We start from the raw sequence: 19,506 nt of genomic DNA on the forward strand, positions 1-19,506 counted from the left end.
TGATATCCTTTTAATCATCACTTGTTTTTACTTGTTATCGCAATGATTTTAATTGACATTCGATTTACAGTATTTTACACATCATTTCATTGAACATTTTCGTTTTAATAGATCTTGCACTCCACCGGCACATGTTTGCAAAATGTCAATGCTGCCACTGCTTAAAAAATAATGTTTCTTTAAATCCGATATTACGTTTTTCAACTGTGCATTTATCGTTGTTAATCGTATTTTGACTATATGAGAAGTTTTTTTTTCTGGAACAGACCTTCTTTTTTTCAGTTTCAAACAATTTTCTTTTCAGTTCAGTGTAGTATCAACAGATATGGTGGGGAAGTAATACTAATTGGGGATGGTGGTATTTCGGGTAGCGGTCTATGTCTATTTACTAGCGGCTTTCTTCTTCATTTGTTGTCTGTTTTGGCTTGAAGGTATGCAGGAAAAGCACCAAAAACACTTGGAACGGCACTTTATCTCAGACGCACACAAGAATGGGAGGGCCTGTCAATGTCCTCTGTAGTGAAATGGTGTGAACATAGGACAGCAGATTTTTATGGCTGAATGTCTGCCCGTCTTGTAGCCTGTTAGAAATGGTTCCACTACTGATGTCTTCCGCCTTACTCCAGTCACAGTAGTGGCTCGTCCTACGGAGTTCCTTTGCGCAAGTTTTTTAGTCAAATGACTACAAAACGGTTACTGGCCTATAGCTCCCTTAATTTATACATAACCTGGCCCAAAACTGTAATGCACATAGCTTAACATATGATAAACCAATTCCCATTGAAATAAAGGTGAAGCCTTACCGCATAATTATATGATACTAGCAGGATACCCGGCTTCGCTCGGGGGGTCATAACTCCGAAACCGGAAGTAGTAGACTAACGCCACCTGGCCTATGTTACTCCCCGGTCCGAGCTACCCCTATACCCCTAATTTCAGACTCGGGGCAGACCTAGTGTAGCCGCCAACCCCGAACAGACAGACAGACAGACAGACAGACAAACGACAGTCACAAATATATATATAGATGAAACCCAACTGCTACGCGAAATTTCTCGCCTACCGAACTTATTTCAACTGGCCGGTGTCATGTCAGCTTTCACATCAAAGAAACATCGCTTTGAAAATGTAGAACGCATTACCACAATGAAAAACTGTTCGGTAACTATTTTAGTGGTCCAGTCTTCACTATTTGTGATAGAATTACTTATTTCAATACAAACTGTAATGATATGTAGGCCTATTGACAATTGTGCGTTTGAACCTGTTTGAACTTGCGTAAGGAGTCTTAAATTCTATCAATTGTAGCGTTAAACACAGTTTAACGATACATTTAATTGTAGCTTGTACTAGCCTGTACCCATTTCTCTCTCATTCTCAAGCCAAAGTCGAGTACTAAAATAGTCATCACGCTCACAGGCTTTCTTTTGTTTTGGGTCATTCAAGATGGCGGCCAGCTAACGTGACCGGCTTCAAGATTGTGACCAATAGACCGATCCAGCTAAGAAGTCACGTGACTTGAAATAGGTGTTTACTTCACGTGACGTCTTGACTAAACCGTTAAATTTCATTTAAAGTAACGTGATTGCCTTCGTGTTTATTTTTCATATTACTGCATATTCATAACTTTTATTGTTTTGATCAGTATTGATACTGTTTAAAAACTATTTCGTGTGAACAAATAACGTTTAAATTTCTTCATCTTGAGTGTAATTGGACTTCATTTATTAAACTACAACTACAAGTTATAAGTTACACTACTATTAGTACTACGTTGATCATGGAGACGCCGCCGTCGTCAACAGATCCAGGTGTACCGTTCGCATCTTCATGCTCCTGTTGTAAATGGCATGTGCGATGTTGCCAATGTATTCTAAAGAATGACCATATCATTTGGACCAAATCCCCCCAAAAATCCGGTTACGTGGGCTAACTGGTTAAAGAAGGGTGGGGGTAAAAAAAAAACGTCGGAGAAAAGAGCTACAAATTTTTCCTTGAAAGCTATGTTTACGATGTCTGCATCGGTTCTGTAAAAGATATTTAGTAATCATGTTAAAGCTAGATTTTATTGTTCAATGAAGAAAAACGAAGAGTCTCACCATTTATTTCTAACTTTAAAAGAGTCTAGTCGTTTGGAATCCGATAATGGTAAATTTGCTGAGATTTGTACCGCCCACTGCTCATGTAAAGGAGGTAGTGGTGGACACTGCAATCATGTTTTTGCCTTCTTGTACCAGTTTAACGATTTTTCCAGTCTTGGTATGAAAGATTTTCCCTTAAATAACATGTCATGTACAAGTCAACCCCAAACATGGCACATTCCAAGAGCTAAAAGCATATGCCCCTTACCTGTGATGGGAACACATTTTGCTCGTTCCACAACAGATCAGAACGAAAGAAAACGGGATCCTGTCAAATCGAAGTTGTATGATGATAGGGGGCCTGATGCAAAATGTGGATTGAAAACGGGGCACATATTTTCCCATGTAATGGATCTTAAGAATAAAGAACCCCCACCTCCATTTTCATATCTATTACTTGACCAAGAACCCACTTTTGTAGTTGATACTGTGTTTGGCTACATGCCTGTTGGATCCTGTCTATCATATCAATTGGAAGACTTTGGTAGAGAACCACCTAAATTTTTTTCCAAACAACCTGCGCCAACTGATTCCATAAATCATATTTTTTCAGCATTTCCCGACATCCCGATTCTAAGAGATAATAAAGTCTACGATCTTAACTACGATTTAGGGGTATTTCGTGTTTCAGATGTTTGCAGGGAATTTTATGCTATTAGTTTGGAAAAGAGAACAGTTTTACAAAGTGATTGTTTAGAGTGGGTTAACATAAAGTTAGATTAACTGCGTCCAATTTTGGCAAGTTATACAAGCGAATAAAAATATCTACGGAGGCATTGTTAAAGTCCATTTTTGAAGCTAAAGACTTCGGTTATGTAAAAGTCATATCACATGGCAAACGAACCGAAAGTACAGCAAAAGATATTTATGCCAAATATAATATGCAGAAGACAGGTTTTCTAATATTCGATGCAGGTTTATGTATAAGTTCAACGTATCCATATCTGGGAGCAAGCCCCGACGGAAAAATGTTCGATCCAACTGCAGCAGACCCTTATGGGCGTCTAGAAATAAAATGTCCATGTAGTAAAAGAAACGAAATTTTATAACAAGCTCTCTTAGATCCAGGATTTTATTTGCAAAACATAGGAGATGCCATCAAATTAAAGGTCGATAGCGAATACTTGAAATCTAAAAATCCTGACCTGTTAACAATTTGTTTATCACTTATTGATCCCTCAAATAATTGAGACACAAACATAATACCCCCATTAGGATCAACACCCAACAATCCTTTTAATGTCGTGTGAGATTTATACGAACTATAACTTTCACTATGCTTCTGTAAGGCACCAGGGACTTGAACTTTTAGTTCTGTGGCATCCATAATAACTAAATTATTTGGATATTGCTCTAAAAATTCACGTGAGATATGTTCAATAATTATATCGCGACGTGGCCTAAAACGAGATAATGTTATTAATGGTACCTTCCGAAAGACAAAATCTTTCGGCCAAATCTATGTGTGATAATCCCATTCGCAGTTTGAGAAGAGTGAGTAAAAATTCGTCTTGCAGCGTAAGTTTATGGGCCATGGGTCTAGTTTTGAAAAGCCCTGAGTTTGAGGGATAATCATCCATACAGTCGGCATGGGGAGATCCATACTCGTACAAACTTTCTGTATCAATGCGACTCGATTTTCCGGTTGCACTATCCCAATAGATTATATGCTTCCTGTCTAGATCAGGAACTAAAAATAAAAGAGTCTTCTTAAGAATTAAATCCAGTGAAATGAGTAAACAGTTTATATTCTTTAGTTGAAGTATTAGACTTTGATAACAGATGAGATACCGAAAACCTGTGATGATACGGTAAAGGAGCCTGCAAACAAAATTCGTCATTAAATTAAATGTTTGTGTTTTCCTTGACACAGAACGTTTGTTATGGTCACCCTCTCCCTCTGAAGCTTCACCTGTCTCATCTTCTTCCTCGACTCTCTTTCTTTTTAATTTTTCTATTGTTTTTGAATTGGGGCTAGGTTTCTCCTTCACCCATTCAAAAATTTGTGGAACCGCATCCTTCTTCAAGCGTTTCTTCTTGGCATCGGGCTCAATGAAAGCATTAGGGAAAAAATGAACACTGCATATTTTAGTGTGTTTTGTTATATTGAAGAAACGGGGATCTCTTTTTATTTTAGTGATCCAAATATTAAGTAGGGTTTTATTATTTAGAGGTAAAGAATGAAATGAAAGATCTTTTCTGTCTTCAGAATTGTTGGTATACAACTACCAGCACAACGTAAGTAGGGCATTATTATGGAGAAAGTAGTCCTGGCCTACTCAAATAAACAAAAATAATCAATTCAAATCATATTATAATACCGGTATTATTTATATTATTATATTCTCAAGCACATATCCACACACGGCAATATTTATCAAATGCCGTAGCCAATAGGTAGGCTAGATTAGTCAGTTAATAAGCCGAATTTTGTATAAAAAATTGTTATATTGCAAACAAAACATTTAACATGTATGTACTAGACCTATAAATTTAATACGCTACAAGTAGTACTAGCTAGGCTTACTCAATACGACAATAGGCCTATAATCAAATCATCGGTAAGCGATCCTTACTGTTTGTGTTATTACCGGTACGCGATCCTTGCTGAAGCACAAATGAATGTGGGTTATGTCAGGCTAGTCAATTAAAACATAGAACTAAATACACTGGAACGCCAACGAGCGTCTACTTCCGGTAAAATTTGTGGCTGTGTGACGTGCTTCGAAAAAGTGCCCAGTTTACTTCCGGTATATTGTTATTATCACGTAATTTTGTTAGCCTGATAATGTTGAAAGCAAGCGAGTGAATTGGATTAAATATTTATTCATTTGTGCCTCACTCCAAACAAATGTTGTGATCTTCGCTCATCATTTATTATTGATATAAAAAAAAATGTCATAAATAATGCAACAGGGAGAGTTGTAAAATGACGAAGAACTGGAAGCGACGACGTCGACTGGCTGCCAGCACAGTACAATTTACAAACTGCGCACTGTCTTTATAAACAGGTATGTTGAAAATTCACTAATGTCATTAGGCCTATAATTCATACAATCAAGTCATCGTTTTTTTTTTTTGAGAAAACATAAATGAATCGATTTACAAAATAATAATGTAATGACTGGTTTAAGTCGGGGACGGAATTACGTAACGTACCAAACCCTTTTGTTTACTATAGACTTATAGGCCTGTCAGGAATGTGAATGAATTTCAAAAAGTTGATTTAGTAATATTTCAGTGAGCACAACCATACTTCTAATTTTACAATATTGGGAAACTAATAAAATAAAAGTACAAAAAAAATGAATACTGGTATTTTGTTTTTAAATTTAAATTATTTGATCTAATTCAAAGAAAAATGTACAAAGGGAATTTTCCTTTTGAATATTATTTCTTTGTGAAAAAATTCACATGATAATCAAGAAGAAAAGGATATCAGATTTGTGTCATTAAAGGAGTGGATTTGTATATAAATTAAGGCCTTGTTTGAGTAAAATTAAAAGAGCTATCAAGATAATAATGCTGATTGAAGAAAGTTTTTCTTGTGCCAATTCCCATAGCATTACCTGAAATCGGTCGTACTTTCTTGGTATTGAGTCTGATTTGAATATAAACCCATCTGTAAAGGCTGACACCAACTGCCTTTTTAATTTATGCATAAATTATATTAGTATAACTAAAACTGCATTTCTCTTTATTCAACTGTAAAATTTATTTGTAATTTGTAGACACAGAAATCCCTGAAGAAACTCTATTTTATGTTCAAACATACTACTACTAATAATTAATACGTATTTTTTTTTTCAGACCAATAATACAAAAGCCATTGTATTTAATTTTATGAAGAACTTTCATTTGATGTGAACAAGGAATTTCTAACATGGAAGGACAATAAAATATAATTCCTAAATAACCACCCGCACTGAGTGTTGATTCATCCCTAAATCCTAACTTTAAAATAGTTGTTGCACTGAATGAAAAGCAGGCTGTTATGCGAGTGCCTGAAAGACTTTGAAATATATTTCTTGTGAAAAATTGGAATAGACTCAGCTATCAACTGACTGTACATTATACACTTTCAGTTACACATTCTATTTTTTGGAAATAATTTTAATAAATATAATGAATGAAATCATTGGATTATTGTGAATATTTTGAAAATGTACTAGGGATAGAGACTGTCTATCTTGTCCACTCAATGAAATTATGAATTCTCCTCAATGTGTTTAAAGTCAATTTCTATTCAATTCATAAGATATGCAGCTCTTGTGTGTACTGGTACAGGTGTATTCAGTAAACTGTAAAATTTACCCACGCCCTCCTCTATGATTACATAAAACCATTTATTGTAACTTTGACACACGGATCACAATTTACAATAGGGTGAATGAAAATATGCATAAATCTGGTAAATTTTCTCTCTGATCAAATGTGTGAAATTGTCATAAATTTATACAAATTTAAGGTTCAATGTGAATGCAACTATGGTATATTTTCTTGGGCAAATTTTCGAGATCCTAAAAACATTAGCTTCACACAGTGTCACTTCACTATAAGCATAGTTCAGAATAGTAATGTCTTTACATTTTGTGGGTCTCTATTATATTGCAAATACACATATTATAAACGTTTAAATCCACAACTTTTCATATTTCAAATTTATTATTTCCTTTTAATAAAAAAAAAATTATTTCATTCTGATCCACAGTACTTGGTGCCAATCCAAACTTAGTTTTGATATTTAATGCACTCCTTCATGCTTCCATAATACAGTATATGCAATGCTACCTGATGCACCACTGACAAAAAGGGAAAACAGGCAATTTTCTCAACGAACATCTGAATCAAAATCCAAATCTCCTTGATAGTGGGCAAACGCCTTCCTCCCTGTAAATGACAATTTATTTTAATTTTATAAATCTTCATAACATGCTCAGAGAATTCTGTCTGATTTTGACTTTTTTTTGACAGCTGATCACTGTTTTAGAAATAAGTAGGCCTATATAAAAATGAGGCCTAGTAGGCCTATATTATTTTAATTTTGCAAATCTTCACAAAATGCAATGAAATTTTCTACCTGCATATTTTGACCTTTTTTTTTGACAGTGTTTTAGAAATAGGTAGGCCTATATAAAAATGAGGCCTAGTAGGCCTATATTATTTTAATTTTGCAAATCTTCACAAAATGCAATGAAATTTTCTGCCTGCTTATCATGACTTTTTTTTGACAGTTAATCACCTTTTTTTTAGAAATATGTAGGCCTATATTACAAGGCCTAGTAGTATTTTAATTTTACAAATCTTCATAACATGCTCAGAGAATTCTGGCTGCATATTTTGACTTTTTTTGACAGCTGATCACTGTTTTAGAAATAGGTAGGCCTATATAAAAATGAGGCCTAGTAGGCCTATATTATTTTAATTTTGCAAATCTTCACAAAATGTAGTGAAATTTTCTGTCTGAATATTTTGACCTTTTTTTTGACAGTGTTTTAGAAATAGGTAGGCCTATATAAAAATGAGGCCTAGTAGGCCTATATTATTATTTTGCAAATCTTCAAAAAATGCAGTGAAATTTTCTGCCTGCTTATCATGACTTTTTTTTGACAGCTGATCACTGTTTTAGAAATAGGTAGGCCTATATAAAAATGGGGCCTAGTAGGCCTATATTATTTTAATTTTGCAAATCTTCACAAAATAGTGAAATATTCTGCCTGCTTATCATGACTTTTTTTTGACAGCTGATCACCTTTTTTTTAGAAATATGTAGGCCTATATTACAAGGCCTAGTATTTTTTTAATTTTACAAATCTTCATTAAATGCTCAGAGAATTCTGCCAGCATATTGTGACTTTTTTTTTGACAGCTTATGACTGTTTTTAGAAATAGACAGGGCATAATGAGGCCTAGTGGGTCTATATTATTTTATCTTTACAAATCTGCAAAAAATGCAGTGACATATTCTGCCTGCACATCACAATTATTATTTATTTTTTTGACAGCTGATCACCCTGTTATAGAAATATGTAGGAATATATTACAAGGCCTAGTAGTATTATTTTACATTTACAAATCTTCATAAAAATGCGCAGAGAATTCTGCCTGCATATTGTGACTTTTTTTGACAGCTGATCACTGTTTTAAGAAATAGGTACTAAGTTAGGCCTATATCACAAATTACCTACTTATCAAATCAGAACACCTTCTACGTGTGCATATCCTATTTTTTTTTCATACAGATTTTTGGCAAAATTTCTATAGGACAATCTGCTATAGTCTCCTATAGATTTTTTTTTATTGCATTTTCTGTAGGAAAATTCTAGAGTTATGCCGTATTACTCGTATAGGAATTAATACTGTAGTATTCTGTAGTTTGGCAATTGGATCACTGCAGTTTTCTGTAGGAATAGAATGGGTAATACAGAATTCTATAGACTTTTTTTTATTAATTCTTATTTTGGGAATAAATATAATTGGCCAATGATTTATTCTAAATTGATAAGCTTATTTTTTCTCTCATGAATTAATAATTGCCGCATGATTTGACACCGGCACTTGCCGAACTATACAAGCCAAAGGCTACTTTCAAATACAAATTACGAATGAAAAATGAGCATTTAACAGAATTTTATTTTGTATTTCATTGGAATATTTCCAAATTAATATTTATTTTAAGAAAGTTCAGCCAACACTTACGTCTAAAATGACATCGATAAACTGGAATTCCAAATACTCCGCCAAAGCGTCAGGCCTACCGGAAGTAAACATGGCACTTTTATCTTCGCGCATGCGAGGACGAGCATAATTCGCTCTAACGGGCTCGTTGGCGTTCCAATGTATTTAGTTCTATGATTAAAAGGATAGGCCTTAGATTATTTTTGTTTACACAAAAGGTTACGTTAGCCAGTTACGTAGTAATCGCAGAACAAACGAAGGCGACGTCATTGTTATAACGGTTACCACCCAATTCGGGTTACGTGACGTCCTTGACAACCTTAGCTGAATCGGTATAATATGACGTCTATACCAACGTCATTGATTGTGACGTCCCAAGGTCACTCGGTAAACCTCAACAGATTTCAGTAGCTAGATGTAGAGCCGGAATCTGCCGAGGTTTGCCGAGTGGTCCCAAAGTCACCCTGAAGGCAATCTCCGTGCGTACAAAAATTTGACCCTGTTTGTCGTCATATTATTACGACGTTTTCGCGCTCAGCATAACGACCAGTGGCAGATTCTATTGTAACTGGTACCAAAAATGATATTTGACGAGAGATTTATCAGATTCATAACCTTGCAAATGTGATTCACACTTTTTAGTCTTAAAAAAACCAAAAAAGGAACCCCTCGAAACTGACAAAATCAATTGAAAGTATGTGAGACCATAATTTGTTAATGAAAAAAATGAAATAAAATTCATAGCATTGGAGAATCTGACGGACGCAACTCCCGTTTTTATGCCTCCATGGTAAAGTGCAGTTGCTATCGTCACTTCGTTTCCGTCAGCTTCAATGACGATAGAAACATCTTGACTAGGCATCGTAATTCACTTCATATTTCACTTGTAAACAGTTATTGTAATAAAATATAGATTACTGTTGGAAAGTAATGTGTTCTGTGTCGATTCCTGTCGTAAATCAGAAATTAACTTGACATGACCTAGTTCTATCGTTATTCTGTCAGATCGCCAACACTAACGGTAGCAACAATCAGGTCACCTGCCACAATTTATCAGAGACTGGTCAAGCGAGACTATACTGCGCATGCGAGATCTGGGCCGCTGAAGGTCAATTTCCGGTCGGGAGATCGTGATTATTTTGGATAGTTTTCACTCAAATGCAAGGTAAGTATCTCTGTCAGAGTTTATAACGGTAGAAACACATGACGATAGCATACTATGGAATCTAATTAGATGGTTTGTAGGAATGTTCTAGAGTTGAAACTGCCGAAAGTAACGTGAAATGTGTCGACCTTGTCAACAAATAGAAATGCTTGCTCGAATGCACTGCGTCGTCTGCTTGGTGAATGCAGAAAGGTTTCTATCGTCAGCTGCCTGACGGACACTCTTGTGTCTCTCGTCATTATATGACAGACTTCTGGTTGCTATCGTCATTATCTGACAAATGTTTTGGTGCTATCGTCACTTCCCTGACCGATTCTAAATTTCTACCGTTAATTCTGACGGACCCAAAACTGTCATTGAACTCATTGTTGAGCCTACTCAGGTAGATTTGTCTTGCCCCCTTTTTTCAGGGCTATGCATATGAAGGTAGTGCTGTACTAGTAGTGGGATCCTTGCATCACAAACCAATGATGATTGATGTCTTACTTCTACAGCATTGAGGTGCGTGTCACTGCAGTTTTTGATTGGACACCAACGATGTCTTACTTCCACCGCATTAAGGTGCATGTCACTGCAGTTTCTGATTGAAAACCAATGATAATTTTTGATATCTAACTTCATTTTTTTCTCAGGGATATTGGCACGTCTAGCTCGGGCTTGTTCACGTTTATCTCGTTTTCTTTCACGGTCTTTCTTTTTCATCCACACTTGTTTTTAGACGGACCAATTTTTCCTTTCTTATTGTTTGTAATGTTTGTTTCGCTCCTTCACTGACTGTTGTTGTTGTCGAGTTAGAGCTTTCGCACATCGGCCATTCGAACCCTTCGAAGAAGACTTGTTATCTGAGTATTCTGAGTGATTCAAACTGCAATACTTTTTCTGTCGAGCCCGTCCCAGTTCCTTTTGATGGTTTTTTTTCTAGAAGTTTTTTGGCTGGTCTCTTCTTTTTAAGTTCTTGCAAGGCTGGACACAACACAAATCAGTATTAAATGAATTTGTCTTATGTTTTCAGAATCATGCCATCGCGCAGCACAGAGTGGCGGAGAAAGCTGAAACAGACAGATCCTGAAGAGTACAAGAGATATCTGGAACAACAAAAAGTCCGCAACAAAAACGCACGTGATAAACTGAAGGAAGAACTTAAAAAGAAGAGACCAGCCAAAAAACTTCTAGAAAAAAAAGAACATCAAAAGGAACTGGGACGGGCTCGACAGAAAAAGTATTGCAGTTTGAATCACACAGAATACTCAGATAACAAGTCTTCTTCGAAGGGTTCGAATGGCCGATGTGCGAAAGCTCTAACTCGACAACAACAACAGTCAGTGAAGGAGCGAAACAAACATTACAAACAAAAAGAAAGGAAAAATTGGTCCGTCCAAAAACAAGTGTGGATGAAAAAGAAAGACCGTGAAAGAAAACGAGATAAACGTGAACAAGCCCGAGCTAGACGTGCCAATTCTCAGCAATCTGCACCTAGAAATATAACCACCAGTTCAGGGTACAAGACGAAAAAAACACAGTGGAATGTGACAGCAAAAGCTAGGGCTTCTCTTCCAAATGACCCCCTTCGGTATGCTACTGTTGTGTCCAGCCTTGCAAGTAAGTGCTCTCCCCGTAAAAGGACAGCATTGAATGCGATTGGATGTACGACACCGCCAATTCCAAGAAAATACCGAAAACTGAATGTTAGATTGTTTTCGCCGCTAGCCACTGAAAAGGTCACTCCGGAAGTAAAGGGAGCTGTCAAGATCCTTGCGAGAAAACTGATAGGGATCGCAAGTAAACGTGCTATTGGTCGTGAATTCAACATTGATAGGAGGTACATCAAAAAGAAGAAGCCGAGGAAACTTGCCACTGATGTTGCTAGTATCCAGAAGTTCTACAAAAGAGAAGATATCAGCAGAGTCTTACCGATGAAACGCTATGCTACTAAAGCAGGACCAGCCTATTTGCTACAGATGTCATTGAAAGCTGCTCATTCCAAATATCAAGAGGAATTTCATGCCAAATGTAGTTATGCCAAGTTCGCTAGACTACGCCCCAAAAATGTGAAGCTTCTCACAACGAAATACAGAGAGTATTGCGTTTGCATATATTGCATCAATGTGCGTTTCAAGCTGTTAACATTGTCGAGACAAGTCAAAGAACCAGGAAAGAAGCATGCCAATGAGACTGACCTGCTCAACATCCTGCTGTGTCCTAAGCCTGATACTGCCAGATTCCACGGCATAGAATGTGTGAAAGGTGCTTGTAAGAAATGCTGCAATTTCAAGAAAACCCTGTTTTCTTATTTCAACTTTTCTCAAGCTGAATTGAGCAACCCTGTAGTCTGGAGTTCCTGGAGGAAAACTGAATGCAATGGGAAAACGAAACGCATGCTGATTAGCAAAACAGCCACCCTGGGTGATCTGATGAAGGAACTTGTAGAGGACGTTCTTTCACCCATCAAGAACAATACCTTTATTCAGCACTTGTTCACTGCGCATTGGCAATATTTCCAGTTTGCCTGCCTTAGAGACAGCCTGCCAAAGGGCTGGATCTTGCAAGTCATGGATTTTGCCAAGAACCGATCAACATTCTATGAAAACGAAATAAAAGGAGCATTCTATTCCCCATCACAGATTACTATGCATCCAGTGGTAACCTTCTACAACAGTGCTGCAGGTACTGTGCGACATTCAGTTATCGTTTTCTCAGACGATAATCAGCATGACTATCATGCTGTGGACCATTTCACAAAGGAAGTTGACCAGTTGCTCAGGGAACACATGGAATTCCAGTCAGTTGTTGTCAAGTCAATCTTTAGTGATGGCTGCGCTGCACAATACAAGAGCTCTGGACCACTCTGTGATGTCTCTCTCAAAGGTCACAAGATTGTACGAAACTACTTCGGATCAGAACATGGTAAAGCTGACGGCGACGGCGAAATAGGGCTGGTAAACAGGGCACTTGATCGGGCTATATGTGGTGTGGGGACGGTGATTAGCAGCGCATATGATGCATACAGGTGGTGCACTGAACATTTCCAGCTCAACAACACATTGTCGAAACGGAGTTTCATCTACGTTCCAAAAGGGGTCATACCACGCTCGAGAAGTGTCACTGACGTCAAGACCATTCCACAAACCAGAAAGATCCACCAAGTAAGGAACAATGTTGGCCGGCCATTCATACTTCACACAAGGGAGCTGTCCTGTTTCTGCTGTAATTGCAATACAAGTGTTGAGCTTGGGTCCTCTGCCAAGACAGCAAAATGTACAAACAAGACTGTAGTTGGCTGTTACCAGGAGAAGAAGTTGCAGTTGAAGAAGCCTACAGCTCTGGTGGATGAAGAAGAAGATGAAGAGGAACTTCAAGATATTATTGATGGGTAAGTAGTGTCACAATACACTTTCATTTAAAATGAAATTCTATAGTACTCTATTTTATTGAGACTGTTTTTTTTTAATAATTTCGGTTTTCGTTTAATTGGTTGGATGCGCTATGGCGGGTGTGGCGCGTCAGCAGGGTAAGCTTACTCTTCCTGGACACCTGTTACCACTGTTTATCATGTATTTGATGGACAGTCCATTTGCTGTCACGATTTTGCCGATAACGTTTTTTTAGGATTTCGAATTTTGTCTAACGGTTTGGAACGTTCGTACTTGGTTTTATTTATTCTAAACATGTACACATTCACAGTCATATTGTTGTTTATTATTACCCTAAATCTTTCAGTTTGCTGAATGGTGAGTTGCTGAATGATGATGGAAAGTACGATGAGGAGTCCGAGGGCGAGGGGAATGGAGAGTATTCCAATGAGTCAGAGGTGGTGGAGAATAGAGAGACCGCAGAGTCCGAGGTTGAGGATGATGGGCAGTTCAAAGATGAGTCCGACTCTCACAGTGAGGTCAATGAAATTGAAATTTCTGACTCAGGCAAGTTGGCCAATTTGCACCATCATGACCTTCATTGAGTGTTGAAATGTTATCACTTCAACACACAGCCATAAATTTACAAGTAAAGTTGTCTAGTTCACTTTGTAATTGATCTTGTGTCTTTTTACATTGTTTCTTCTCCCAACAGCCAATTATACAGCTCTTGTTCCTACATTCTTTATGTTCTTTTCTATAATCATTGATTTTACTTACCATCGTCTGATCATTGATTTTACTTACCATTGATTTTACTTACCATTTATAGATCATTGATTTTACTTACCATCTGCTGATTATTTTGTATACTTACCATTGTTTTTACTTACCGTTTGCGGATCGTTGTTTTTTAGTTATACCTTTTTATATTTCCTCATAGTTTTTTATAAAGATGCTCTTGGCGCAAAATGGCCTAGTTTACTGTGTGCCGACGTGCCATAAAACACTATTCTTTCTTTCTTTCAGTATCTGCCATAGATGTAGCCCTGATTACGCCTACACCAATAGCAGACTATTTCGCCGACCAAATACAGATGGTGGATAGAAGAACATTTTTCTCCAACCTGCAGCAACATCTAGGAACACTGGACTATGAAAACCTTCAGGACCTTGCTCCCCAACTGGTCGACATGATTGAAGCAAAGTATCCACTTCGTCCCCTTCTACCCAACTGCGACAGCTGTTCCATTGACAAGCCTTCGATCTCCCTCTACAATGGGCCGAGCACCCATGTGCCTGTCGAGATATATGGGGATGGCAACTGTTTGCCACGGAGTGCCAGCATGTTGATCTTTGGTAATCAACTGAGACATGTTGAGATACGTATCAGGATAGCTCTGGAAATGGTGTCATTTGAAAGCGTCTACTTGGATAACGAATTCCTACGCCATGGGCTTACTGACACTAGCATCGACATCCTAAAGTGGTACTCAGTTCTGTCACCATTCGTAAAGGAGACCAATGTTCCACTGCAACTCTTTCGAAAAGAGGCCAAGGACTGTATCGCCAATGGCAAATATATGGGTCCATGGAATATGCATGCCCTAGCCTCTGTCATGAAGACAAGGATTGTCTCTGTCTATCCGACTTTAGGAGGCCCCAAGATGGTTGCACTGCTAAGCAGAAGCGTTTATCCAAGAAATGATCCAACTGATGTTCAAAACTGTGCCTACATCATGTTCACCAATGTTCATGGTGATGCGAACAAGAGCTTGTGGCATCCAAACCATTTCGTGGCATGCCTTCCAATTGGGAAGGAAGCACCTGTCCTGATCAATCAAAAAACTGTGTAAGTGGATCTTCTTGGCTTGGTTTTCTTGTTGAACCTTATGTCCCCACTTGGGACTCCTAGTATGTGAGGTGCATGACAATTTCAATCAGGTATACCTGATTGAAATTGTCATGCACCTCACATACAATGAAATGGTTTATCACTGTCACTTTATGATCTTTAATCCCCTCTTTGATGTATACGATGGTGTTGTATGTAACTTGCCTAACTTAAGGTCTTACTAAGATAATATACGGGTCCTTCTGAGCTAAACTGCACCACCTATAGGAAAATTTTATTTTTTACACTGTATCAGTAATAAGTGGGCTAGAATAAGAAAACAAGTTTTGCCAGTTAAAGAGAACATGTAACAGATAGAATAAACAATTTCGGGTAGGCATGTTTAATCAAAGAAGATAAAATTAAATAAAACAAAAAAAAAAACCTACATTTTTTCGGACGTTTTTTGTGACTTAAGAATAATTATTATTATCATCAACAATATGCTGTAACAAATTAACAATGTGAACTTTCTGTCCTGGAAAAACGTAAAATTAATGTGCAATATTTTTCTAAACAAAAACACAAAAAGTCATCTAGTAAATATTTTTTAATAGAAAAAATATACATGTTAAAGGGAGAATTGTACAACGAAGCTCATTGTGTTCATGCAAATACCACAACAGTCTCAAAAGTGTGCATTACATTTTCTAAATAAATGAAATTGTGACCATGTTATTTCATTGCTGAATAATTTTTTTGAAAACAGAACATCAGAAAAAACATTACCAGCGGTAAGCAAGTTGCTGTTGAAATTTATGTTTACTGTTATTTATTCAGTTATTAAATGTATTGATACTTTTACAAAAGTTGCTGTTGAAATTTATGTTTACTGTTATTTATTCAGTTATTAAATACAGCTGAACTCTGCCATTTCGAATGTTAATTGAATTTGAAGCTATTAGAGTTAAATATTTGGTCCCAAATTAAAGACTTCATGTTTTAACTAAAATTCAGATTGTTGATACCTATTTCATATATATATTTCAAAGTTTTTATTTTTGGGGGGTGGGGAGGGGGTGTTCCAGTCCAGAATTAAAGTTTTATTCATAAAATCGCATTCCCAGTGGCTTCGAAATAGCGTTGTTCAGCTGTATAGTTTTACCTTTGTTCCATTCATTTTGAAAATGTTATATAATACTTCATCTGTTCCTATTTCAAACCATGTTGCAAATACTTCTTCTTTAAGTTAGTACTACTCATGCTATTGTTAAATTTATCTAAATACTTGATCATAATTGGAAATGCTCTTAAATAAGTTTGTTACTTTCACAAAGGTGAAAAGTTATAATCTATAGTGAGTGCACTATTAGAATTTTCAGAAATGTTCAATCTTGCAGTCAGACAATTTTAAAAAAGGCTTTTAAAAAAAAGTGAAAAAACTTTCAGTTCTGCTTTTAATAATAATATACATGTAAATTGATAATTAGAAAAGCATTGTGGCAAATGATAAAAATTGCTTTTGTCAAGCAATTTCTCCTTTTGCCACAATGTTTTTTTTAAAGTTGTCTGCTGCAAGACGCAAAAATGTTGCGTTACGGGGTAATGAGTAAAGATTGTTAAAAAGCTTTATGAGCAGACTGATCAAACTGGGCCTGCTATTGTCATTTTGTTGGGTGCATTCTGTGCTTCCAAGGGATCTTCTTCAGATTTGTTCACTTTTTTGCAGTTGGAAACAAACAACACGAATGACAAAGACGTGGTTGGGTCAGTAATGCAGGAAATGTCGTTCACCATGGGAGAGTACCTGCTATGCCAATACCAGATGAAGAAAAACACTTTGCAGTATGTTGGAGAGGTAGAATATTTGTTGCAATTTCTTAAGCTGTATCTATAGCTCTTTCAAAAACTGATTGATTCAATTATTATAATTCTCAGTTCAGGAAGTTTTAAGTTCACTTTGACTCCCAAATTTTAATGGGTGACATATTGATTTGGTCTGTTGTCTAGCTGTGCATCTGTCTGTCTGATAAACTTGTTTCGCATGCATCTGGACACCTGTTACCACTGTTTATCATGTATTTGATAGACAGTCCATTTACTGTCACGATTTTGCCGATAACGTTTTTTAGGATTTCGAATTTTGTCTAATGGTTTGGAACGTTCGTACTTGGTTTTATTTATTTTTAAATAATAGAGTTACATCACTTCTAGTTTTAAATTGTTTTTTTTTAGGTCACAGCTATTTCTGAAGAATCCCTTCCATGTGTAGAATTTCTGGAGAACACAAAAGATCCTGTCTTGAAAAAAAGGAAGCAGATACCTGAACGAGCTTTAGTGGACCATAAAAACATTATTAAAAAACTTCATGCGCCAGAAACAGTGTTTAGTGGCAGACAAGTTGTGTTGCTTTTTGAAGAACTTTTAAAAAGCTGTTAAAATAGTTCATTATATAAATGTAAACAGCATTTTTATGCACTTAAATGATGACTTTAATGATGAATATGCCTTGTCTCTTAACTCTATACCACCTGCAGACATTTTTTTCTTGAAGTTGACAACTTAAAAAGGCTTTGTAAACACATGAAAAAAAAACACGTGATCTGCACACAACTTTTACCAGGTTCAGTTGTCCGTCGGACAGGGGGGGGGGGGGAGGGGGGGGGGGGGTCAAGGGAGTATGGATTTTATGTGGACATGATGGGGGGAGGGGTGTTCAAATCACCTAGATTGTTTATATGTAATGCATTTAGTATTTTTCTACACTTTTGTAAGTTGTGCAGTGCAACTTTTTCAGTGTCTGTCAGAAATGATGATAGAAACCGCTTGTTTCTATTGTCATTTTTAATGTCCGTCAGAAATGACAGTAGAAACATAACACTGACTATCAATGCAATGTCGTTTTAGTCCAAGAATATCACAATCTCATCTCTATAACTGTCCATTAGGCCACATGTGATATTTCAATCCTTTGAAATCATAGTGATACCCATAAAACATAAAAAAGGGAGTCGTGTCCGTCAGATTATGTCCGTCAGAATGACGGTAGAAACACGGTCGAAATTCACAACATCTAAAATGCAAATAAAAACAATTCTGCAGGGGGTACTGAAATTATAATAATAGCTGAAGGATCCTGATCCCATCCACTATCAAATAGGCTTATTTAAATATCTCATATCCCGTTTTGGGCAGTTTATGATGATGGGAGTTGACTGGTACCTTTTAGAATAGAATACGCCCAGTGTCTTAAACCTGTCTCGAAACCGTGCCAGGTACGCCAACGAAAACAATTATGACGGTTGATTTAGTTTGGGTAGCCATTTATTGTTTTGATTGCATCCGCCACCCGTTTTTAGGCAATTAAAATTACAATCTGTATTACAGCGCAAAAACATTCTTTTAACCTGTGCAAGATGACCGACCTCCCAGTCCACGTGCAGTTTATGTCTGCATTTGACAAGTGCATTGCTTACATCGGACGTACCGGTACGTAATTTAATAACACAACTTGGTCCGGACATAATGATAATTGGTGCCTTTTACTCATTTTACACTTTCGAGTACTATTAATATAGTAGGCCCTACCCATTTACACGTACGGTACACTAAATAGGAAATTTGCCTTGCTAAAAAAACAGACTCAGCAGAGGGGGTTATTCAAGTTATTGTCCATGAAACCAGGATAAACCTATTTGACAAGATCAACTTCACGTTTGTCACGGGATGTAAACATGGCTACCACTAATCCAAACCGTAGCCCTAACACTTTGACCTAACCCTCTCGCCAACCAATCAGGTGCCCTAACCTTTTTTACATCTCAGCGAAAATTGAGTTGGCCTTAACAAATAAATCTAGTCATTAACCCACTTTCTGAACAATCTGAATTGAGGAAATCAATCAATCTGAATTCAGGTAATCAACCAATCTGAACTGAGGAAATCTGAATTCTGGAAATTAACCAATCTGAATTGAGGAAAAATCAGATTTGCACTACATTTTGAATATATTTTTTTGTCTTTATTATAATTCTATACATTTATTATAATTGTTATAAAAAGATTTTTTTTTTTTAAAAAATGAAAGTTGTACAAAAATTATCACAAAGAGACAGTTGACAATCTTACACATAAGATAAAAATCAAAAAATAAATATATCAAAAATATTTCCTTATATACAAACTATTAATTCAATAATTATACACCTTAAATATAACAGTGAATATCTAAATAAAAAAATCTTGTTTAGCCATACCAAAAAAAAAAAAAAAAAAATTCCATTCTGAATCTCAGACAATGCTTACCCAAAATCTTGGGTAGGTTTTTTATTTTGTCCA

At 36.5% G+C, this 19,506-nt stretch overlaps 1 protein-coding gene across 1 annotated transcript; it reads left to right on the top strand.

The window, feature by feature from the left end:
- Window positions 1–9,878: 9,878 nt before the first annotated feature.
- On the top strand, window positions 9,879–17,671 carry LOC126808890 (uncharacterized). The gene is made up of 6 exons (XM_050533937.2): window positions 9,879–9,984; window positions 10,997–13,354; window positions 13,702–13,901; window positions 14,364–15,186; window positions 16,898–17,026; window positions 17,404–17,671. Exons 2-5 carry the CDS (start codon window positions 11,001–11,003, stop codon window positions 16,941–16,943), a joined length of 3,423 nt encoding a protein of 1,140 aa, XP_050389894.2. The 5' UTR covers window positions 9,879–9,984; window positions 10,997–11,000; the 3' UTR covers window positions 16,944–17,026; window positions 17,404–17,671.
- The last annotated feature ends 1,835 nt before the right edge of the window (window positions 17,672–19,506 follow it).

This window comes from Patella vulgata, chromosome 1, assembly GCF_932274485.2.
Source record: "Patella vulgata chromosome 1, xgPatVulg1.2, whole genome shotgun sequence".
In the NCBI taxonomy this organism is placed as follows: Eukaryota; Metazoa; Mollusca; class Gastropoda; family Patellidae; genus Patella; species Patella vulgata.